Below are 24,823 nucleotides of genomic sequence, written 5' to 3'. Positions count from 1 at the left end.
ATCGAAATTTTTGGCAGAATTTCATATTACCGTCGAAAGCTCCACAGTGTATCCTGAACCTGGACTCAAGGTCTGTTACGCGATTCGTGATGTGTTCTATCTTTCTTGACTCTCGTTCGAAACTAGTCAACCTGTTTCGCAGCTCGTATATTTCTTGCTGCATGAGCCGCTGAAACAAATATCATCGTTGTCTCCGTTAGGATTATTCTAATGTTCACTGATCACAGGGATTCACGTAGGATTTAAATCGTGAACAATAATTTTACACGCCAACAATTAGCGATGTTCTATTAATTCAAAACTTGGATCAAAGCCAAGTGTCTCCCACTCAATATAAATACACTCACCGACCCGACGCGGTTTCATAGTTATTCGCTTTCAATTCAAGTACATACATGCCATCGACTCGCCCTGTGTTTTAGTCTTGTATACAGTTATATACAGTAAACAATTCATGAACGAGGTTAACTAGCTTGTTACCGCAAAGTAACAAACACGATTTATTGGATTTCTCTACTATCGATTTACGGGAACCGTTAATCATTCACTCAACGAGAGAATAAACACGAGATAAATTGGGTTCATTACATCGATTGTATTGTGTTTAACAAACCATTTCATTCATTTCGTTACCAGTTTTTCGGATTTACCGTTCACGTAAAAAAAAAATTTCCTCTACCGTTTGGCAAATCTATCTACAACTCGTTGTAACCAGCCGAAATTGTCAGTAGTCATCGTTCCGTTCCGAGAAATAAGCAATATGGCGCTGAAAAGATCAATCAGCTGATCGTGTTATGCGGATTATACGATTGTAAAGGCTCAATTAACCTCGCGCAAGCAATTGTACACCTATTTCATGACAATAACTTATTGCGGGGGAAAAATACATTAACATTTGACTTTTATAATTATATATGACGCTTTCAACGTGTCATCTTTTCTGCCACCAAATGGAGTCTTCGGATGATTTAGATTCGAATACGTGCATGCGGTTTCCGGTATATCAAGAATTGATTGTCGATTCTAATAAAAAATACAGTTAACAAAATTTTGCATCAGTCCAATTGTCTCACTTGCATCGAGACTGTGCCTGCGAAATGGTTAATTATAGGATTACGTTGATATGTGGAAAAATTGATGAACTTTTTCTGTAATTTTTTTTTCTCCTGAAAAAAATGAGTCGGACCCCAGTGTAAACCGGGAGCACTTAGCACGATCTACTCGCTACTCACCACGCTTTCAACGGCCCTCTTCACGTCCCCGATGTTTTCCATAGCAAGATTTATTTTAGCACTCATGTCCGTTGCCACAGCGTCTCGCCGTTTACTCCGGGAAACTAGCTAAATGTGAAGGTGTCAAAATTTATTGTGGGTATTATAAACCTTCTCAGCACGTGGGTAATTGTAAATCACATAAAATTGTCAGGATAAGTAATATGTAACGTATGTGAAACACATGTTCCAAAGTGGATATAAGGTTTATTATGAGATGCTGGAATGAATAAAAAAATTATTGAATTTCTGTTCTTTATTTTCTTAGGAGAATGCTATAGTCAGTTGTTACCGACCGAGTAAATGAACGCTTTTTTTTACTAAAATCAGAGGCTATGCATAGTTGATCGAAAAACGTCACAGTCAGCGCAACTCTGCACATAATACCGAAAATAAATATCTGAAAAAATGTTTTCTCTACGTAAATATAATGTCGGAAATTTATTCCTCTGATCGAGTTACCACTTCTCGTAGGAATACATTTCCTGGTGCTATGTATGCAAAATGAAAGAAACTTGGATAATTTTTTAATCATTGGATGAGAAATTATCTTACCTGCGGCATATTTACGTTAGTGATGTGTAAGCTCTGATAATAACGGAAATAAGTGACCTTGTACTCGGTCGGTAAAGACTAACTACATCATCCTCTTAAGATCAGTAAACCATAGGGGATGAGATGACTTTCACGGTATAAATTTTCAGTTATTAAGATTCGGTTGAATGTAAAATCATTATTGAATGACTTTCCCAATCATTTAGTTTTGCAACAAAAATCATTATTTGAGCCACAAAGAAATTACAAGTGTCAAAGGTTATTTATCCTAAGATCCGGAATATGTGCTTGCAAAAATGTACAAAAAATATTAAAACTCTCGTCCTGATCGACATTCGAGGGTCCAAATCGAAACTATTTCGTGCAGCCTTGAAAGAAAACATTGAAGCAATTTTAAGTTTGGAATTGCGAATATATATATATATATATATACGCTAGTAACTTTAAATAGTCTGGTTTATTTTTATTGATCGAGCCAAAAATACACATATCGAATACTGCATAAGCGTACGTTTTTGGCATTGCTAAAATCAAGTATCTCCCACGACTTCCAGATCGTGCTTCACTGTAAATGGATTTATAAAAATTTTTTAATTATCTCTTCTCAATTACAATCGAATTATTTGTCCTGCAAAATTGTGATTTTTTAACTTCTATGACGTAAATACCGTCGGTTGCTGATTAGTAAAAAATGGAAATTCGTCAGTTTGTGTTTATACTATTTGCACTAATTATTTCGGTTGGTTTAAAAAATAAATTTTCTCCTAAATAACTTATTCGTGTATCGAGACCGAATCAAAAATGTAGAACCTTCAATCGCAATTCAAGGTTTTTTTAGCGATTGGTAACAAGAATGTATAGATTATCATACCTTCTCAAGTTTGGTGAGTCGCTTCAAAATGAATTCGTAATCTGTGTCAAAGTCCCTGTCGCCAACTTCGTTTTCTGTGTCTATAAAATGGACAATAATTAAATGATGAACAATGTAAGAAATTCAAAGAATCGCAAGAGAAAATCCTTGTTTAGAAAAATAAAATACATCGAATGAGGCAAAGAGAAGAATTGAAATAGAATAAAGAAAAAAATCCGAAGCGTTGAGCAAACGCACATGGTGCAACCATGGGCGAAATATACGTATCCATATAGTTTATACATATATATTATATATATAAAGCGCGCACGCGCCGAAGAGTATTTTTGTTTTCTTATAAATGCTTGCCTCTTCCGAAGTAGCTGTCTAAATTTGTACCGTAGGAGTTCGGATAGTCTTTAGATGTCGGTTATACACGCGTTTATGCTAAATATCAACGTAACTAGTTTTTTTTGTCAAAGCTATAACAGTTTCCGGTGTTCCAAGTACCTTGTGGAATAGTCGATGTCCTAGTCGTCGTCGGCCTGTAGTCAGCCTCGAGATCACGAGCTTCGAAAGCTGTGTCGTCGCTACCTGCAGAGGATAAATCACGATCGTATGTAGTTTTCATTTTTTGATTAATTTTAAATTCAATTTTCATTCCTTCAATCATGCATTTCACACGGTATTCGTGCGGTGCAAAGTATAATTCGTTGCGGAGAGTAAAGATCGATGAAAATATTAGATGTTCGATAAACCATTCCGAGTACAACAATGTACGCGAATAAACGTAAAACGATGTAACATATATATTTAAAAAAGACAATAAAAAAGCATTCCGGAAAAAAACTCGCTTCACTTTCGCTTTACGTCGTCATTTAAGTTTCATTTAAAGAAATATATTTTGCAAGAAGCGTGTTATTTAAACGTGAACGGTTTACAAAGGACGTTTAAATATAAATCGGTGAATGGAGCGAGCGCGCTGCATGTGTTAAATCCGTAAAACTTTGGTGAATCGCATTTGTGAATAATATAAACGTTGCGTGTCACATTGTGAAAAGCTGTGAAATTTCAATTTCATTAAAAATTAGATCTCAAAAAAATTGAAGAACAATGTGTCTGATTTCAGTGTCTCAATTTGTGACAGGAATTTCGCATAAACTAATTTAAAAGTGATATAAAATAAGTAGTTTTTCGTCAAGGATTTCATCCCTACTGCATAAAGTACGGCAATCGTCTGCACTCGACATATTCGGTAAGCGACGTCGAGAGTGTGCGGCGATGTGAATAATTCGTTATCACGTTTAGCCTGAAATTTTTTCTCAGCATGCCAGTATAACTGTATAGATCGAACACTCCAGCACAAACCATTTTTATGACAGGACTGTCCATCCGGTTGGAGCTGATAACCGGCTCGGCAGAAACACTGGTAGCCTCCCAAAGTATTTTGGCAGAGTTGCGCGCATGGTTTTTCGGTTACGCATTCGTCCACGTCTGAAAAGAGAAGAGGAAATGTAGAGGTTGACAAAAAAAAAAAAAAAAAAAATTTATCAAGTCACGAGTAGAAAATCGTGGAAACGGTTCGAAGGAACGAAGAAAAATAGTAAAATAAATTATGGCGAAATTTTCGCCAGCTTTTAAACTAATTGACACGATTTGCGTGGGTAGGGGCGAAATAGATACATCATGCATAAATAAATAAACGTAACACCCACGCACTTATTGTATAAATAATTCACGTGCGCGTTAGAAAGGCAATTAAGTCACGCGACGCGTTTTTTCCCGCCGTGTTGCATTTTTCGCACGATTTTTCATTCTTTTAATTACAGATTTCCAGACGTGATGACGATAGTTTAATTTATTATTTATGGCTTTTTGCAATTGGTCACGAATCGTTGACACTGATTAGATTACGCTTATTATTCACAAAAATACAATGGCGTGCGTTTACTTCTTTATACGTGAACCGTGCGTTCCTAATTCCTGGATATTTGGATGATAAAGTTTGATTCAATTATAGCAATGCATATTTTTAAACTTCATTGTAAATCCAATTTGATTCGATTTAGTATTTCATTAACGAATGTTTTATTTTATTTATTGTTTTTCTTCGATAAAAGATTCGTAGGATTTCAATATGTAGCTTGTCATTGATTTTATTGTAATTGAGAATATTGTTGGAGTGACATGATACCGAAGCTGATCAATAATTTATTATTCATTAAAGACCGTTTTTTTTTATTGAATTTTACAAAGAAACTGCAAAATCAATCAGAATTAATCGTTTTATTGGTTAGAATGATTGCATAAATGTGGAATTAGAATAGAACTACATCGCGCAATGCAAACATTACATACTGAAGTATAACAAAATGTTGACCCACCTGTTTCACATTCTATGGTGTTTTTAATTTTTCTTGTATAAAAAAAAAAAAAGAAATTTAAGGAAACAAGTCGATTGGTTGTTTTTCTCTTATCGTTTTTACAACCTCTCGATATCTAAATTGAAGTCGATAATTAGGCCTTCGGTATATGATAACGAAATCGGCAGTGAATTTAACAAGATGGGAGCCAGGCAGGAAAAGGAATAGATACTGAGAAGTAATTATGTTTCAAGTTGCGGAGTGTCCTGCAGGATTCGCTAGACTGAATGCATCGTGTAGAACTGCCGACTTAATTACGCGCCTATAACGATTCTGCGGACTTGTTATTTACGACGGACACGCCGATAAAGTTTATTAATTGCTAACCGAACCGTTCGCTATCATTGCCGATAATTCACTTGCGAGTAAGAAACGAATTATTCCTTTTTCACGATTGCAATTTTGCACAAGTGCAGGACCAGATCCTGACCACTAAAGTGTTGTAATGACGCGGCTTTGAACATTAAATAATCATTGTACATTGTAAGTTAATTGTTGAAAAAAAAAAGTTTCAATCTCTGTGATTCGTTTCAGATTTCCAAATTTCGGCTCAATTTTGCCATTTAGAATCGAATGTTTTGTCGTTTTTGTTGCATTATTTGTATTGTTTATAACATCATTAATCGATTAACAGTAAAAATAATAAATCAAAATTCTGATTCATCGGTTGAATTTTTCCCTGGATTTTCGTAAGTGTTTTGCGTATTTATACTGATAATTTGAATCTCTAGATTTACGATTGTGATTTAGGTGAGAAGTTATATTAAAAATTAACGTTGAGCATATCTTACCAATTTCGCATTGTTTTCCTGTGAATTGTTTCGGGCAGCTGCATTTTCCTGAGGCGACGCAGCTTCCGCCATTCAGACACGCGGGGCAAGCAACTGTAGAGGTAAAATTGGAAGAGTAAAAAAATGCACGTACAAGCACAATATCGTGTTGCGAAACACGAAGTAATTGGAAAAATAATTGCATGGTATGACGGGTTTTCATATTTCAGTCTGAAAGTTTCATTAAAAATTGTAATTAAAAGCTGATTAATTAACTTCCCTGATTCTGAACTTGCGGGATAGTTTTCAATTATATGCTATTCGTTAAAAACTTTTCGATGTAAACAATATTAAAATTGAGAAAGTTTCAAAAAAACATTAATCGAGTTTTAAGAAAAATTGGATTCACTGCCGATTTTATTTACAATTTCATTGCTACTGGAATTTTTATTCACCATCACCATGGAGTTAAAGGCCTCAGCCCATTTTCTCCTGATAATTAATCATGTAAAAAAAATTTGAATTCTCAAAATTTGCCAACATGTGTTGCAAAAAGAAATAGTTGCATCAAAAATTTTCCCTGAAGATGTCTGAATTGGCAATCTCAAGATTAATTGATCCCGGAAAGCAAAAATTTTGTAATAATGTTGCCGTCTTTTATCCTAGATATTAGTTTTATTTAAATTTACACTAACATGAGGAATTTCTTTGCATTTCTCAACCAACTGAGTTACTATTGACACGAAAAGGTGATTTAAGATTTGTTGAAAATTGTAAGAAATGTTCTTTCTGCGGGAAATAAAGTTGGTTTATAAAACCGTCCAGTTAATGTGGAATTCAAACGGTGTGATTGGCTATATTTAGCTAATCAAGAGAGGCAGAAACCGGCTCTCTGTTGGCACAAGTTCTTGTAACGCCTGTTAGGAAAACGTTCGAAAGGATGAGTTGGCCGGACCGTCTTAATCAAAAGTTAGAAAGGGAAAAGAAAGCGTTAAAAAATTTCCAGCAATGTTATTCGCGTCAGTGATGGCGAAGAGAATGAAACAGCATCCGATATAATAAAAGCGAATTTAAATAACAAGCAAAACTATATAATTTCTATAAATTTGAGAGAAGGTTCTGCAATTGGATCCTTAAAAATGATTTAATGTTGGTGTTTTTGATTCGATCCTAATGTTATCGGGTTCATCTTGTTCCCCACGATGAAAAAAAGAACATTGACCAACAGCTGACCCGAAGGTGGATCAAAAATGTTTTTGTTTTTTTTTTGAGTACGGTGTAACAGATATTCGTCTAGAATTATATTTCCGCGGTTATAATAATTTTTTGAATATTTTGTGGAGATTTTCTCGGAGCTGAAAATGAGCACAAAAATATGAGAATCGCGTAAACACCAGAGTCTAATAAATTGGAAGGTTCCAATTATAGTAACTTTTTTTTCATATTCTTGACATCTTCGCTTGTGATATTCGAATTTGCAGGGATTGATTTCTATCAGAATTTGGCGACGTTTTTTTATTCGCGTTCACCACATAGTTGGAGTAGATAACATTGGTGGAGATTTGTGAAAGGTTTGTTTTTTTTTTTCTTTTCCAAACTTTTGATCCAGACGATCCGGCCGATTCGTATCCTCGAACGAGAAACGCCCTCATTAGTGTGTTGTCTTCATCGGTATGTTGCAGGCATGCGTGTCGCTGATTAAACAGTCGACACGAAGTGCGTGCACATCCGCCTGTCTACACGCAAAAGGCGTTGTGCATAATGGATCGAGGTTCCTATTCCAAGGGATTATCCTAATAGCGCAGCATGCGGAAGCTGGGATCGAAATCTAGATACAATTGTCCAAAAATATAAAATTGTCAAGTAATAATTATAATCAACATGTATGAAAACGATTATTGTCAATTATTCAACAGTCGAAAGTCACAGAGTCTTCAAATATCTCCGTAAATAGCAATTTTTCGTTTGAAAGAGTTGCGCGAGTTCAAAATTTTCGTACACTGTCACGAAGAACAAAACTCTTTGGTAAAACAAAAGTCTGTGAATAGAAAATCACTTTTTTCTATCTTAACGTCACGGCTTATATTATATAGAAATATACGGAATACAATTGATCTAGATAGGATGATTGTTAGTTGTAATTTTATATCTCGAGAACAAATTTGAAATTGCATCAAGTTGTCTCCTTGATTTAATTGTCAAGCCGTAAAGTACGAAGAAGTATTCCACACGTTTATTAATTCGATCATTTATTCTTCTTTTTATTTTTTCAACTCTTTTTATGTGGGACTTGGGATGATGCAAAACAGATCTGGAACGGGGAACTGAAAGGTATAAGAGGCTTACTCACGCTTGTTACAGCCGAAGCTGAGACGAGTCACTTGAGTCCATCCTGGGCAGCACGAAAACTTGCTTTGGGGTTCCATGTACAGCAGTCTAAAATCCATAATTTGGAGAGAATGAAAGTAAATAATAAAAATTAAAAGTGGGCCTTACGTATCAGTCTAGCGGCATGAAAATAGCCAATTTCATCTGCTTGTCAATCAACGGGTTGCCACTCAATGCTTTAGTAGAGGACCCTTATTCATCAATTTTATCGCAGCGCACTCTCGAGATAGAAAAGCAAACGAATTTCCATTGATTGTTATTATTATAATCAATACTACCATTTTTACTAGTCAATTTCCTTGCCAAAATTTATTTTTGTTGCTATGGTAATGGAATGTCACAAGTTCTCAAATAAGAAAGTGGAAAGGGAAACTTGTGTCAACCCGCTGATCTCAGTACTGTAAAGAAAGATTCGCGCTTGCGCAATTCACAATTGATTCACTTTCGTTCCTTGGGAATTGGGAGATCACTTTCGTCCCTAGGGAGAAAAAATTGACAACTCGCCTCCCGCAAAACTGCCACGCAAAGCCGTTCACTATTCATAAAAACTATCGCGTGTGACTCGGGCCATAAATTGACGATTGCAGCTCGTATGATTGTCGATTGATTGTGAAAGTGACACCCTTAAAAAAACTGATTCAAAGGCGTCAAAATTTGAGATCACACTTGTCGTACTATTCTTATGGTAAAAACGGGCAAATGAATGCATACCTTACTTGTCGCCCTCGGTGCAGATGATGAGACACCATTGTCGGTGCTTGTCTAGAGCAAACTCTTCGCCTGGAATGCAAAGTTGTCATTTATATTATAATTTATAAGAATTTAGAGATCTGTAGATTGTCAGAAAAATTTTCAAGACGAATTTCGTTTAAATTTGTATAATTTAAAAGAATTAATATCTTCTTTCTTTACTCCTAAAGATTATTAATATTCCGTTACACACAAAAATCCTATCCTCTTAACGTACGCGGGAAAAAACATTGCAAGCTTTTTAGTGAGCTCCGTCAGAACTGCTATGAAAATAGATTGGCCAATTCTTCCGTTAGAATTTTCTGGAATTCGCATTACGAATTTTCAGTGAAAAATAACGGGTGCATTGATATTTCAGAAAAAATTTCGTAATTCGAACAATGACAGGACAATTTATCGACGCAATTTATAAATAACAAAGTTGCGTATCGGAGGCACGTTACTGCCGTTTAGTGATTAATTATTTACAGCAGTTCACAGTCCGTCCAATATCATAACACATATGCCTACATATAAATAATATTAGATGTGTTTTCAAGTTAATTTTTAAATTGGGGTCGGGTACAATTTTGTATATTCTTATTTAATTTTATATTTTGTTCAAACTTGTAAAATTGTTTATTTAAAAATGTGGAATTGTTCTATAAAACTAACTAAGCTTGTTCTAATTCATATTTTGTTGAGTCAAGAGTTTAATGGTTAAAGCAGGTAATGAACTTTGTTGTTACAAAAATCTCTTGGGCTGTCTAAACATTAGAGTTATTCAAGCGCACAAAACGTATTCTTCGAAACATATTCGTTGGCAATTCTCTTGGCTCAAAATTTGGTAGAATTTACTCGATATTTAATAGGTAAAATCGGTATTTCCTTTACCTGGAAAACAAATTGGTGCAAGTGATTAAATCAGTTAGGCCAAACAAGCTCCGGTTAGATCAACAAAGTGTGGCATTCGATCGATGTGAATTTTCTGTTGGCTAGATTCATGTACTTATTTTATTTCAAGTACCTAATTGTTTCCGTCGGCAAACATGCGACAACGTCAAATGAAATGATATCTAGTGGACTCAATTTCGGAAACACAGCAAAAGGTTCACTCGAATCAATACTTCACTCGATCGGGACAAGAAAGACTTCTGACGAATCAAACAATTCGCTTGACTAAATCATTTTGACAAACCTACCGAATCGAAATTGTTGAGTCGAAGTTATCGTATTAGGAACACGTAAGGGATACCAGATCGAAGTGAATGGACTCCAACAAAATCATTTCGATGTTTCACGAATTCCATTCTCTCCGTGCACAAAAGACTGTTTAGCACTCAATAAATATCATACTCATTGTTAAACAACTATTAATATAATGCGAAGCTGCTCTCTTGACTGCAGTTTAAACTTTCGTCTACTTGACTCGATTGAGATTTGTGGTCGACTGATTTCATCGCGTCTTACATTACATGTACGTATGTACCCACGCTCTTGGGTTGTTTTCAAGCCGTGTGATTTCGTTCGACATAAACGAACAGTGATTGATCGATCGGCAGTCGCATATCGCTAAATGCTGCATGGTCAGTCGTTTCATGCACGATGCATGTTTATGCAAGAACCTGGAGCGCGCTGGTCATTCGAGCAAAATGTTCTTCGACAGACGAGAAAAAGTGTGTAAGAAAAAAATCCCGATTCATCGTACACGACAGGGAACAAATAATAAACGCTTTTTTATTTTTTTCCCTCATCGTCAGAGGTCCGTTTATACTTTTCCGCATACAGCAAGAGTTCAGAGTCGGGTGAAAGTGTTACATTAATGGAAAGCTTCGCATTGTGTCGAACACTGATCTTTCCACCTCGATGTTATTCCATTTGCAAAATTTTATTTAGTTCCACAACGCTTCAGATTGATTCAAGAGTTTCATTTTTGGCGGTTGTTGAGTCTCTTTTGCCGACGAGTTATGCTAATGATGAGGCAATTTGTCGCCTCCACTCCTCGGGAGAAATGACGAACTGCTTTTACATCCTAGTATTCTCGGCTACTTGTTAATCAGAAAAAAGAAAACAAAAAAAATTACACCGCAGGATCTGAATCGGATTGTTTTCTATAACTTGAAACAGAGTCTGTATAACGCAATCGAAATAGGTTTAATACTGTTTGATTTTCTTAAAATAGTCACGATATTGTTCATTCGACTGCGTAATTACCCTTCCAATTTTTACTGTTATTATCTTTGCAGGCATCTCACTTGCCTTGATCTTTCGAGGGGTCAATTAGTTCGTAGAATTATCTTACGCCTCGGGGCTTCAAGGTAATTAATACTCCATCAATTGTTTCTGATAATTTATTCATGTGGCGTGTTCAATTTATCGGAGGTCTTCCAAACTCACCCGAAATTACCGAATTCATTCATCATGTCCTACACGAAGTCGTTCGAACTCAATTGAACTCACGCATTTAATTGATTCTGTCTGAGGGCAGTCGAATCGTATTGAAGTCGTGTGAAGTTATTCGAATCCACTTAAAGTTACAAGAAATTTTTTCAATCCACGAATCCAGTACAAACCTCCCATGATTGTTGTCAATTTCAGGTGTTTCAAAAGAAGCAATTATGTGTCGCAGAAGATGACTTCCTAGAATTTTGCGTGGTTTCAGGAGACCTCGAAGTTTTCAAATCATCGTAGATTGCAACAAAGTTAACAGTCTCCAAAAGATCTCATTAAACCGATTCATCGGTTTGGCGGGACGCGAAGTGAACAAACACTTTACACAAAAAGTGGTATTACGAACAGGTTTTTGCAGCCAACAATGATTTCTCCTTCTCTTTCTCTCTCGTCCCACACGGAACAGTCCATCTATCAGAAGTTCATACAGAATTCACAGATCCATAAAAGATCCATGTCTATGGTGGATTTCTTATATACATCTACAGAAATCCACAAGATCTACGGTCAGATTAAAGCTGGTGATGGATAATAGACAACCACCAGGCGGTAGTCTTGAATTTATTGTCTGGGGTAGAACGAAATGTGCACATGATGATTCTTTAATATATCTGATGCTGCATCAACGGTAGTAGATGATACAAAATAACGTCGAATGAAGGTATTAATTTCTTCCCCATAAAATCTATGAGATCTCTTATGGAGAACTGTTTGGATATCGTGAAGAGATCTACTAGATGTATAACGTAAACATTTGGATCTGTAATGGAGTTCTAATGTACTTCAGTTCGGTTGAAATGGATTATGGAGGGTAGAGGTAAAGATGACTATCTCCGTTTACAGAAAGTGTCGATAAAATAGAGTACAATTAAGATGGCGTTGCTGTAGCAAAAGTTCCACATTTAAAAGAAAGCGCCAATCAGATCGAACCCTGATTGTTTATTAGCGCCATTCTGGTGACTTATTGAACCACTATTTGTTGCTTTTTGGTGTAAACTTTTTCCGTTGAAACTCCATATGAGATACTTCTCCTCATCTCTATCCTCCACAAAGTGGATGTATAATCGAGGTATCGCATATCCATCATGGGTGTCCATGGCGCGTACGTTGAAGACAAATATATGTTCCGTATGGGTTGTGAATCACTATTACGCGAAGGCAAGTTCTTGGTGAAATTTTTGCATTCCCATGTCCTTTAAAAACATGTTTTTCGTCTTTAAACATGTTTCTGTTTCATGTTAATCACATCTTACTTTTGGCCGAATCCTTGTTGGCTTTTGCAGTATTACCACACCCGATGGAATTTAATCCATCTCAACCAACGAAATGGAACCGGGAAAACTGCCGGCCCAACCCAGCTCAGGTCAGGCATAAACTACCGGAGGGGAACGTTTCGTCTAATTTATTGTCCCAGTCACTTCCCAGCTTGACTCTCGCCTGCAGGAAAGTGTTATTAATTGGTTACCTGCGGGGCTTAATTTCATTCCTTAAGCGGAACCTACAAAATGTCGTAAAAGAGGTCTTAAATGTTTAAAAAAAAAACCCGTCGACCTCTTTGTTTTCTTCGAATCTTGACATCATTTTCGTCGAAGCTTTTGTTGTGATCATTTGACGTGCTGACGTGACTTCTTTCCAACCCCTTTCGTTAGATGATTCACAATTCCTTCTTACGTACGTACAAAAGCCAATTCGGCAAATTATCAATTTCGAAGAAGTTGATTGTGTAGAATCATGAACTGTATAATGGATAATATTGTCATCAATGCTGTTGTTCGTTTGTTTAAGCATTGTTTTTTTTTTTTTTTGTATCATTTTTTTGTTTCATATCGCGGCCAGTTCACAGACTTGATCTCAGAGAATCGACATGTGCAAAAAACGAATAAATGAATATCGGCTTAAGTGTATCAATCGCAATGATAATTAAGAGGCCCGGACTGGTTTAGGGATTATCCCCTTCGCTTTGGGATGTGTTACATATCGATGTAGTACATCCATTATAGAACTGAGAATGACTGAGATGACGGTTCTTTTGTCGGTCATTTTTAGACATCTCCATTTTTGTTCTGCATTTTGTAACCACTTACTCAAAGTAAACTTCTTTTTAATGTCAACATTTCCTTTTTTCAACATTCTCGCGTGTCCCCAGAATACAAATCAATCCGATTCATCCATAGATGCCGAAATATATTGTGGTATCATTTTAATTCAACACGAAAGTCTGATTCTCCGACTATTGCAGACAATTCCGTAACTCGAGTAACTGTCACAGGTATATATCTACAATGATAGATGCCTAAATTTTTATCTACAAAAACATCCCAATTATCTAACCGAAATTCTTAATGCTACTGAAATTCCATTTATTCAAATGAACATTCATGATTCTACAGAATACCCTTGGTTTAAGGATGTCTGAAGTTGCACAAATTTTGCAATTTCAGACATTCTATATACTTAAGGAAGCTTCGCTATCGCATGTATAGCAAAATTGGGAAATCGAATACCTGTCATCTTCCATTATTCCGATCTTGAGAGTTGTATCGCGGGCTTAAAATCTTCAAACGTCACGCAGACGGTTCCGAATATTGAACGATTTCTTTCTGCGAATTGACAGCTGTCAATTAAAAATCAAAATATCGAGATTTCGTGTATCACGAACATGTATATAGATCATATCAGTGTAAGCTGCAGGCTAGCATGAACTTCACGTATATATTTAATTAATTTTTACTTGAAACCGGACAGAATTAAGGAAAGTTTTTCGATTCACGTATAAGTCAATTTGTAGAATTTAAGTAAGGATGTATTGTTGCTATTTTTTTTTTTTTTTTAATGCAAATAATATCCACATAATGAATCCTGAATTGACACAGGTTCAAAGATAAAATTTAATATAACAGATGTAAATTTGATACGTACAAAAAATTTCATACACCTTGCAAAGACAAGGAAAAATAAATTGGATAGAAAAAAAAAAAAATTTAATCGATGTACTTACTTGATTACTTTTTTTAATTAAACAACAGCGACAATAAATCTTGGATCAATGCTGATTTAGGATTTTCAACAAATTGTTATTTCCACCCGCGATTGTAGGAGAGTGGCTTGAAATCTGCACTGCGCCAAGTGAAATTAAATCAGATCCAATAAAATACAGCCATATAATCGTTCTCAGCTCGAGCCAATCATAAATTAATCATTTAATCGGCCTTAAGTGTAATAAATGCCCCATGGAATTAGATGCGACGTAAACGTCGACGATACGAGCTGCATATGGTCTTAAATCTTCCCGGCCACGATTAACGATCTTCTACGTTCGGGGTTTATTAAACCCGGCTTCCACCACTTTCGCTTTAATATTACTATTTCGTACGCGGGATTTTGTAATTCAAACCTCGGTTTCCGGTGGTGGCTAAAAGGTGTCGACGCAAATGTTTTTTCAAATTTTATTTCACTTTTTTTTATTATCGTAAAAGAGGTAAAGGTATAACTCAATTAAGTAACTCAATCAATAACTTCTCCACGGAGAAGAATTGGTTTATTCTAGTGTAATGATGCACTTCAGTCGGAGTTTAACAAAGGTAAGAAAACAATTCGCAAAGTACAGACGGTGCCAAACGTGATGAATTGTGAAGAACTTACGCTCATGTGATACATAATCGAACTCGTCAAAGTCTTAATAAATATTCCGTCATCATTCGCGGAGAATGTATGCATATGAGACAGAAGTATGGATCACTTTTTGTTTATACTTGTATAAATAACGCAATCGAAACGAGTGGATACGTTATTCGTATACTTTTCACTTCGATGCGTGACAACGAAAGGCGTAAACTTGGTAAGGATAAACATCCAGGGTAGTGTATACGCAATATTTTGCATGGAAGAGATAAGAAAATTGAGCAAAATGTATCAAGAGAAGCAATAAAAATCGTATCGCATGTATTGTGTAAACATCCCGCAGCACTTGGCAAAAGTACGATCGATACGTGCAAAAAGAAATTGTAATCACACGGATGCGTGAATTGGATATCTGTCGCGGTTGTGAGATAATGAGAAGAGGATCGGAGGCACTTGGGTTCGATAAATTATTTCTACATCGGTTCGATGCGTACATGGACACTTGATTAAATACAGCTCTCGATGCATTCGGTAACTGCAACATATCGTCTTGACGTTCAATTTCTCACGAGAAGGAGATCGATCTCAAGTACGGGATACGCGATTAGTACAAGTCACTTTTTCAAGCAGAAACAATCAATTAGTCTACCAATTGCGGTGTCTTTATACGGTATAACATGAAGTTGCAAGAAGATTAAGAAAACGAAGAAAAAAAAGTTTGAACTACGTCAGGGCGAGTTTTTACTCGGGTATAACCATCCTTCATCGGCCTAATTTCCCGTGCTCGGATGCGCTTTGAGATCCTCGTCATGCCCGCTTTAATCTTCTTCACGTGCTTTGAATTCACCCTTGGAACATTCGGGCTCTGTGAACTGAAGTTGCCTAATTACACGAGCAAACTTCCCTCAAATTAGCATCTCAATGAAGGTCACCTTATGCAGAATTACAGCTGTAATTACGGTAGACAATTATACCGTACACGAGTGAAAATTACCTACTAAACACATGCTTATCGCTGTTATACGACACAATACTTGCCACTTTTAGGAATTCGGACTAAATGGGAAAGTCTGAATTGAAAGATAGATAATTGGGTAAAAACGTTTGAAAAATCACCAGCAATTTTAGCTGCGCTAATCATAGTGTACACAAATGAAACATCGACTCTAGTATGCGAATAGAAACGAACCTGAACAGTCTTGGATGTTCGATTGTTTATTATTGCTTAATCTTCTTTGTTTCATGTAGTGGATTTTCAGAATATAAAAATATTTACGAGAGAAAGGTGATCCAAATTCACACAAAAGCCTTATTTTTTCTCTCAATATCTATTTTCTCTTCTTTACGTGTATAAAACTCGAAGTCTTTCTGACGTGTGATCGCTTATAACTTCAAAACTACTGAACCAATTTTGAATCTTTTTTTTCTGTGGAAAGCTCCAATGTCTGGTCAGGCTTTAGACTTTATTTCGTTACAACCAGATCAATAGTTTTGGAGATGTAACGATATTTGTAAGCCTAGTCAGAACAGGATCAAAAACTTTGCGAACGCTTAGAGATCAACTTAGGTTAGGTTTTAGGTTAGGTTTCAGGGTAAGTTTTAGACAAGGTTTCAGACTAGGTTTTAGGTTAGGTTTCAAGTGAGGTTTCAGGTTAGATTTTAGGTTAGATTTTAGGTTAGGTTTCAGACTAGGTTTTAGGTTAGGTTACAAGTGAGGTTTCAGGTTAGGTTTTAGGTTAGGTTTCAGATTACACTGTTAGAAATGGGGTGTTAAATGTAACACCGAAGATATTCTATAGAAGTCCACACGATTTTGGAGATGATTTTAAGACCACGTGGTGTCAAGTATCGAACGATTTACGCCAATGATGTTAAATTTTACACTAATGGGTGTAGATTTCTACCGACACTGTGAATTTTCCAACAGTGCAGACCGGATATTGTCAATCTACATCCAAATATTTTCACCTCTAAGCAAGATTGTCTTGTACGAATAGAATTTTCGTTACATTGCATTGGATTTGCTAGTATATTTATAAAAGTGTAAATAGTATTACGACGCGCACATTGTAATGTGCGTGCAGCGTAATTAAAAGTATGGCTCGTAAAATGAGAGAGACCTGCAGCTGTTGTACGAAATTACGTGCCCTGACCTCGGCTGCAGGATAACCTTTCAGGAATTGACGCCGGTCCGAGACATAGTACATCAAAAAGTCTCGAGTCTTCCAGTTTTACGACTTTTTCGTCTCGACAACGTATAATATTTATAGACATTGATACCATATTTGACTGCGACGAGATTTACATCGAAAGCTTCGTTTTTGCTGTTAAAAAATTATTCACAAATGAAGGGGAATTGAAGGAACGGGGCTTCGTCAATTGACATTTACGAATTCTTGTATTTTTCTCATTTATTCGGGGAATTACAAGTTTAATCGTTTAATTTAGTTCCTTGAAAGGCTGTACAGTTGAAAATTCATACTTTTTTGGTAATTGTATTACGAAATAGTCAAATTTTTAGTGTTCACCGAATTATTATATCCGTAACCTACAGTGATTTTTCTTGAATTGTAAAAAAAAAAAAAAAAAATCAGGTACACTGAAATTATGAACAAGAACTTTGATATTGATTTTCTGAATAAATAGCAATATTGAAATGACTAACATCGAGATAGTAAAAATCTATTCCGGTAAATTTGTAGGAATAGTTTAGCAAAACGAAAAGTATTTTCAAATTTATCAAAGTGAAAATTGAAGGAGTTTACCACATTTTTCACAGTTCAAAAGTAGTTTGAAACGAATAACCTACAATCAAGCTCTTGTTTATAATTTTAGTCTCCTGTTTCTTGCGTTCCTTGCAAAATTATTGTGGTTTAAAAATGCGATTAAATAAACACTCAACGTATGACCATCTCGTAGGAAGAGTAGCAAAAAAATATGGATTTTCAACCGTATAACCTGACAGAATAATAATGGCAATAAATTATTGAACTGCGCCTCTTTTTAACCTTCAACGCTTTCGTTATGAGCCGCCCTTGAGAACGAATGTCGCAGAAGCGAGATTGACCGAGTGGAAAGAGAGATTACGACTGCAAAATGCTGGGTAATAATAAAACCAAGTCCGAATTACAATGTGGGAGTATGTGAAAAAATTCCCACCAAGCAGAGTCGGGTAACAAAGTCGCAAAAGCTCCAGACGTGGTTATGAGCCGTAACTTAACCCCGGGAATAAAAAATTAAAGCTCTCGTCGCGAACGAGGGAACAATCGAGTAAGCAAAACGATATGTAGGTAACGCATTCGTGCGAAACGACTAACAGAAATAACCTTACACTTGTGAAATTTCAAATTACAGGACTGAGAGAGATGTTTAGTTTCGGTTACCGCTCAGCCCTTAACTATTTTCATTTTTCACCACGATCGAAAAATATAGTTCTAGAAAGAAAATGAAAATTAGTTTTCTAGCTGTTACCAGAAAGTCAGATATCCGTTACTATTCTTTCTCATTACGATCACTGTTACTAGATTTTCTTGTAACCGTTGCGAAAATTTAACGCTCGCGTAACAATAAATTGACGTTGAAGCTTTGTTTAACTAAAAAGGTAGAGTGAACCTCAGAAACTGATTTTGCGTTGCAATTACCAAAAAAGAATCGACAATAATGCAAAATGGTTAGGCGTGCCTCGTTTTTCGTAATTCCAACAATATTCAAACGGATATTTTAACGATACCTGTTTTACTCAATTTTTCTAGTTACCGTAACAAGTGAAATTTTATTCAGCGAGTAACGATAGAAATTGCTGGTGAAAAAATTGTAGAACGACGCTTAAACTTTTCACACTTTTCCAATAACGCCTAGTAAATATCATCGTGATAAAATTTCGGCTGTCGGTCAACTTTATTCAAACCCCATTTCGTACACTGAACAAGTTTCGGGTTAAAATAAAGTAAATCAAATGCTATATTTAGTCTGTGAGTTCGCCAGTGTAAATTTCAGACCGCAAACGGTGAGCCGATCAGAAAATGTTTCGTTAAATTTTGCCAATGCCCATTCAGTGCGATATAATTCAACAAAGTGAATAATCGGTTGCTTGTAATTAGCTAGTATTTGCTCCGAATACACACCGCGGTGTGTGCGTGCCTACAAATGTACGTACATAAATCATTGCGTGATTCATGAAACAGCCGGTGATTTTCGCCCGTTGCTTTCGATTTCCTTTCTCAATTTCTCTGTCTTGTGTAAACGTCGGCTTCGTTCCTGGAAGACTGTTTCCATCTCTTACAGTCAGCCGTTGCATACTTTTCCACCGTGCCAGGGAAATCAGCAACATACCGACAAATATTTAATACACTGTGCGGTAAAAAAAAAAACAAAAAAAAAAAAAGGCACATTCGTCGATGAGTTGGAATTTCTTGCGCCTTATTACAACCGCTGAGAGATGCGTTAGTTTTTTCTTCTTCTTCGTCGTGGAATAGATCCGAAATGTAAAAGGCAAAGTTAATAAACACTTTTTAAAAAGCCGCTTGTTACGTGGGAGCAGCAACTTGTTCTCGATAAAATACCTACGCGGTGTATTATAACGACTGATGAAAGAAAAAAAAAAAAAAAAAGTAAAAGAAAAAATAACATAACGGTACATCGGATAGTAGCGGGTCGCAATTTTTCCCGAGTGAATTATTGAGCGAAGACGCGACCTTGCCCGTAACTTGGTACGAAGTGGATACCGTCATGCATACCGTGGTGATTGCACCTTGCCATCGAATAGTTATAAATATCAAATGAGGAAGAAGGAAACTTGTTTCACGGTTAGTTTATACGCTTCTTCCTTGCCGTACACGCAGTAACTGCAAGCTATGAACGTTTTCCACGCTTCCGGAACGGCTCAATGTACAGTATGCAGTAATTTTCGTGACTCACAATTGATGACAAAAGAGCTTTGAATTTCATTGAAGATTTGAAAATGGTGTTTTCAGATTTTTTTCTACCGCAAAAGTTTGAAATAAATTTTCAAGATGTTTCGTCCGTCAGCAATATGTGTGTTTTTTTACTTTTACCTGAAAAACTTGTTGCGAAAAGCAGGAAAGAAATTTTCAAAAAAGGATGTCGCTGAATTAAATTCTCTATAAAAGTACCCATTTATCGGAATCCGCAATTCAAGCGGTTGAAAAATTGTACGCCTTGACTCGAAATTAAATTTTGCATAAAATTTCGTCTTTAAGTTAAGTTGAAAATTCATGCACAAATGTTTTTAACCCTTTGAGTCGCACATTATTTTACTCAGTCAACTTTTGTAACAAGATAGTATTACAAGGTTTTTGGAGTCGTTGATTACGAATCTGATATCAGGTTTCAAAAATTCAAGATGGCGGATCTAATATTGCGGACAAAAATTTCAAATTTAATCATATCCGGTCAAAAAACTCTGTGTATTGATTTTCGGGGTTACTGATTACAAATCTGACGTAGAATTTCAAAAACTCAAGACAGCAGATCCAATATGGCGAATCCAATATGCCGGACGAAAATTTCAAACTCGATCGAATCGTGATAATGAATTATCTTTCCGAAAGATTTTTTCTCTTTATCGACAGCGAGTTTTTTTGGTTTCAAGGAAAATAAGATGAAGCTACTTCCAAACGAAACAACACTATTTATGACTATCCTCATCCATTCCTCTTCATGGCATTTTCTAACGCAATGATCCACTTCAAAAGGGACGTCCTCATGGTCCGCCGTTGTCCTTTGAACCGAAGGATCGAGTCCTGGAAGCAAAAGAGCGAGACACTCTGGAGGCTTGAGTGCGGGCTTCGGTTCGAAGATGATGTACCCATTCCGAGTTTTATCGACCAAGGTTTTCCAACCTCTTCACTTTGGCCGTACACCGCTTACAAAAGTTGCAGCTAATGGATTTACCCGCGCCGTGAATCACGGATCGGCATTCCTCCAACTGCCCGAGGCCAAGTCTTCCGTTTAACGACTCGAGTTCCTCTGAATTATATTTCGGTCAACTGTTTACCCCGACCTGTTCAATTAGAGACTCGTCCTGTACAGGGCGTTCCTTGTCAGTCCGACTCGAAGCTTTTTCTAAGCCTCAGCCAAAATTCAGCCATTGAACTTTTTCAAATACCATTCTCATTCGTTGTTTGAAAATTATCAGTTTTTGGTACGTGTTTTCATTTACATTTTCGGTTACATCCGCGGTCTTCAGGCGGCTTTCAGCGCGATAAGAAGCAGATGGAGGATGATTCTACAGTACGAGCATCAAATTTACTGACCATAGGTTAAAAACCGGTTCACCTTGCGTGAAATGCCTCTTAAATTCAATTACCAAGCATTTCGATTCGGCTGATATTCTACGCGACACGGTGAAAAAACTCGAATTGTGCGATTTACTTGTTCGTTTATTTACACGTTGATTGGTTTCCAGGATTTGTACGATTTCCGGTGACTCTCTTCCGATTCTCATGCACAGTCGAGAGATCGTTTCTCTCGGTTCTGCACGCGGATATTCACGAATTCACGAATCCACGTGTAATAAGATATTCTCCTTATTTGGTGCCGCTGAAAGCTCTTTGTGCATGCAGCATCTTACATACGTGTATAAATATAGGCGGATAAAGGACGGAATGAATCGATATATCAAAGCGGTTGTAACAGGATAGCGTGACGAAGTTCAGCTTCGCTTTGTCCCATTCACCTTTATTGCGTATACGGTATGAAGATATACCGAATCCGAGATACGAGGAGGAAAACAGAGAATAAAATTATTGTTTCACTGTCGGAATCGAGTTTAATCTCCAGAACGACTGTTGACTCACGTCTGTCGACGACCTGTGTTAACTCCGGCTTCCACATGCTCTTTTCATATGAAAACAACGCGTCTTCAAGACACAGTGGCGACTCGCTGAGAACGAGAGTGATAAAGTATGACGGTATATTTATAATGAAAACTGAATGTATGAGAGTGATAAATTTAAGTATGTGATAAAGATTAAGGCAAGTAACAAAAGAAATTGAACAATCGAAATTTGCATGTAAATTACAGAGGTGTAGGCTGGGATTCGGGAAATTTTTATAACGTATATGCAATTTTATTCCTCTTATAATTCATAAGCCATTTTTTTGTGAACGGATCGACTGTTCGATTCGTAGAAAATCGGGATAAAGTATCTTGTTGTTGGTAATAAACTGAAATTGTGAATCATCTTGTAATATAAAATAATAAAATCTCCTCGCCTATGGAGAATAGAAAATTTATGCTAACAATAAATGTATCTATTCGTCTTATACTCTCACCTTTCTGCATATTTACTTTTCTATACTTCAACCTCCTAAATTTTTAACTTCCCGTTTCTCTGTTCACAGAGAAAAAAGAAAGTTATAGTAAGTTTTTTATCCGACGATATCTCGAAAACGAGTTACCGGATTTCGATGATTTTCGTGTCAATAAGCGCGGCTTTTTCAAACTTAGAACTGATTAAATTTTGGCTTTGATCGGTTTGGTACTTTTTCAATTATTTGAATAACCAAATTCCAAAAAATCAAACAAAAAAATGATGATATCTTGAGAATGGATGAATGGATTTGAATGGAAGTTGGTACAGTGAGGTTTTTTGGGTCGCTAGTCACGGATTTAAGATCAGAATTGCTAAATTTATAATACACGTACTCGGTAAGGTGAAAAAAATAAATAAAAGCATTTTGATTTTAATCAAACTTGGCACCCGTTGATTTGTTGAGTGGCTGATCACGGATCTGAAGTCAGATTGTGAAATCCAAAATGGCGACCCAAAATGCTCAAATTTTTTTTTACATGTACCAATTTTGATAGAAATTGGTAAGCAAAGATTTTCTGGTTCACCGATAACGAATCCAAGGTCAAACTCCCAAAATTCGTAACGGTGGATCCGTTATAGTGGTTTAAAATACAAAAAATCGTCGTATTTGCATGTAATATGGTATCCGAGGGCTTTAAAATCGCTAATCACGAATCTGAATTTGTATTTTGAAATTCGAATTTTTTTTTCTCTACGAACTTGAAACCTGCAGAGTGAGAACGGGAATTTCTAAAGCCGCTTGTTAAATTCTATGACACACATTTTCGTGTCCTCGAAAATTCTGCATTTTGAAACTTCTCCTCTCCGAAATATCTGCATTTCCATTCAACAGCGACTTGCCAAATTTTCTGGTAAGATGTTGCCTCGTGGATCCTTATAATATACCCATGGATCCAGAGTCCAGGTTCAACGTTCTCCGATGTTACGTTTATCCTGAAAGCCTGGCACGCGTTCCCTGCGGGCTTTATTTGCGGCTAGAATTTCGCGTTCCGGTTCTGTACAATTTTTTCAATAACTCGTTTCTGCTTTCGCCTTTCCGAGGTAGGATCATTTCACCCTTTTGAAAGCTTGCGAAAATAAGACGTAATCGATGAAGATGGCGGGCGAAATTTTGGACTTAGACTAGCAATGGTCCCCTCCAACGATTAGAAAAATAAAATTAAGCTGTTAAAAAATTGGATCTCGAGTGTTTTTTTCTCACTTTTTCCCAGCAATTGAGGTTTCGTAGGAGGCCAGAAATTGCAAAAAGGTCCCCACGAGGAGTCTGGAGAAGGGCAGGCAGCGCCTTCGTTGATACCTGGCAAAGGACAGGTTTGCTCCACGTGTGTGCGAGTGTGTGCCATTTTTCACCGTTTCTTTTATTCCTCTTTATTCCTCACCGGCCGCTCTATAATGTACCTTGGGTAACTCGACCGGCGTCAGCGAGAGCCAAGAACGAAACGAGGAACGAACCCGCGAACTCGATCTTGCCGAGTGAGGTGAAAACGTAGAAAAAATCGATATCGAAAGTGACAATTGTTGAAAATTTCACAAACGCGATGTTACATATTTTCGCGAAAATAATTGCACGAGTCTTTAGCGTGGGGTGAAAGTGAAGAAGGATTAGACAATGGAAAGGTCGTTTTATGAAATTTTCAAAAATTCAATAATCTGTCTCATTCGTGAGAAAATATTGCAAGTTTTAGCGTGGAGGTGAAAGTGAAGAAGGAATAAGCAAATGAAATATACGCGACGTTTAGTTTTCGAAAATGAGAAAATATATTTCATTCGTGTCATCAAGAAAGATTAGAAAATCGAAGAGTCGAGATATATCATTTTTCAAACCGCGAACATCTATTTTGTTCGGGAAAAAATTCAAGTTTTCAACGTGGAGATAAAAATGGGGAAAGATGAGAAAATGCCAGGGTTGTGACGTCGAACTTTCAAAAACTCGAAAATCTGTATTATTCACGTGTTTGAAATAGAAAGTTTTGGCGTTGACATAGAGACAGGAGGAAAAGTTTTTTGCAAAAGCTACAATTTTCCAAATTCATGCAACGGACTTTGCCAAATTAAACAGCCAGCTCGACTATACTACCGAAAAATTTTTTTCCATTGCAGTGAAATGCAGTCTTTTACCATCCGTGTATCAACTGACTGAAATTTAAGTCTATCAAACCGAAATTATTCTCGAAAGATTCTTCTCAACTTTGGCTTTGTAGCTATACATATTTTCCCTTTCCACTTTTCGACCGTTCGAAATTTCGTAATTTAAAATTGAAATAAATTTTCGCCTATCTGAAAACTCGGTGTCGCAACCTTCCTGTTCCTTGATCCTTGGACATTTCTAGCCCCAACCCGTTCGACAAACGCAGCAGAGACTCAACAGTAACGAGACTCGCTGACTCGAGGTTGTTTCTCGAACCCCGAGGCCTTCTCATCCTCACGC

General features: G+C 36.6%; 1 protein-coding gene across 2 annotated transcripts in view; it reads right to left on the bottom strand.

Moving 5' to 3' along the window:
• LOC107227181 (low-density lipoprotein receptor-related protein 4) overlaps nucleotides 1-24,823 on the bottom strand; it is a 30,993-nt gene that overhangs the window by 1,623 nt on the left and 4,547 nt on the right. The window contains exons 2-9 of one of the 2 annotated variants that reach the window (XM_015668243.2): nucleotides 8,969-9,037; nucleotides 8,220-8,305; nucleotides 5,891-5,983; nucleotides 4,045-4,170; nucleotides 3,187-3,270; nucleotides 2,698-2,777; nucleotides 1,233-1,340; nucleotides 31-169 (exon numbers count right to left, since the gene is read on the bottom strand). In XM_015668243.2, the coding sequence (XP_015523729.1) occupies nucleotides 31-169; nucleotides 1,233-1,340; nucleotides 2,698-2,777; nucleotides 3,187-3,270; nucleotides 4,045-4,170; nucleotides 5,891-5,983; nucleotides 8,220-8,305; nucleotides 8,969-9,037 (785 nt within the window). The remainder of the gene's footprint in view (nucleotides 1-30; nucleotides 170-1,232; nucleotides 1,341-2,697; nucleotides 2,778-3,186; nucleotides 3,271-4,044; nucleotides 4,171-5,890; nucleotides 5,984-8,219; nucleotides 8,306-8,968; nucleotides 9,038-24,823) is intronic. The other variant, XM_046730158.1, reaches the window with a different exon arrangement.

Source organism: Neodiprion lecontei, chromosome 2 (assembly GCF_021901455.1).
Source record: "Neodiprion lecontei isolate iyNeoLeco1 chromosome 2, iyNeoLeco1.1, whole genome shotgun sequence".
NCBI lineage: Eukaryota > Metazoa > Arthropoda > Insecta > Hymenoptera > Diprionidae > Neodiprion > Neodiprion lecontei.
This window is presented reverse-complemented; position numbering and strand designations above follow the sequence as displayed.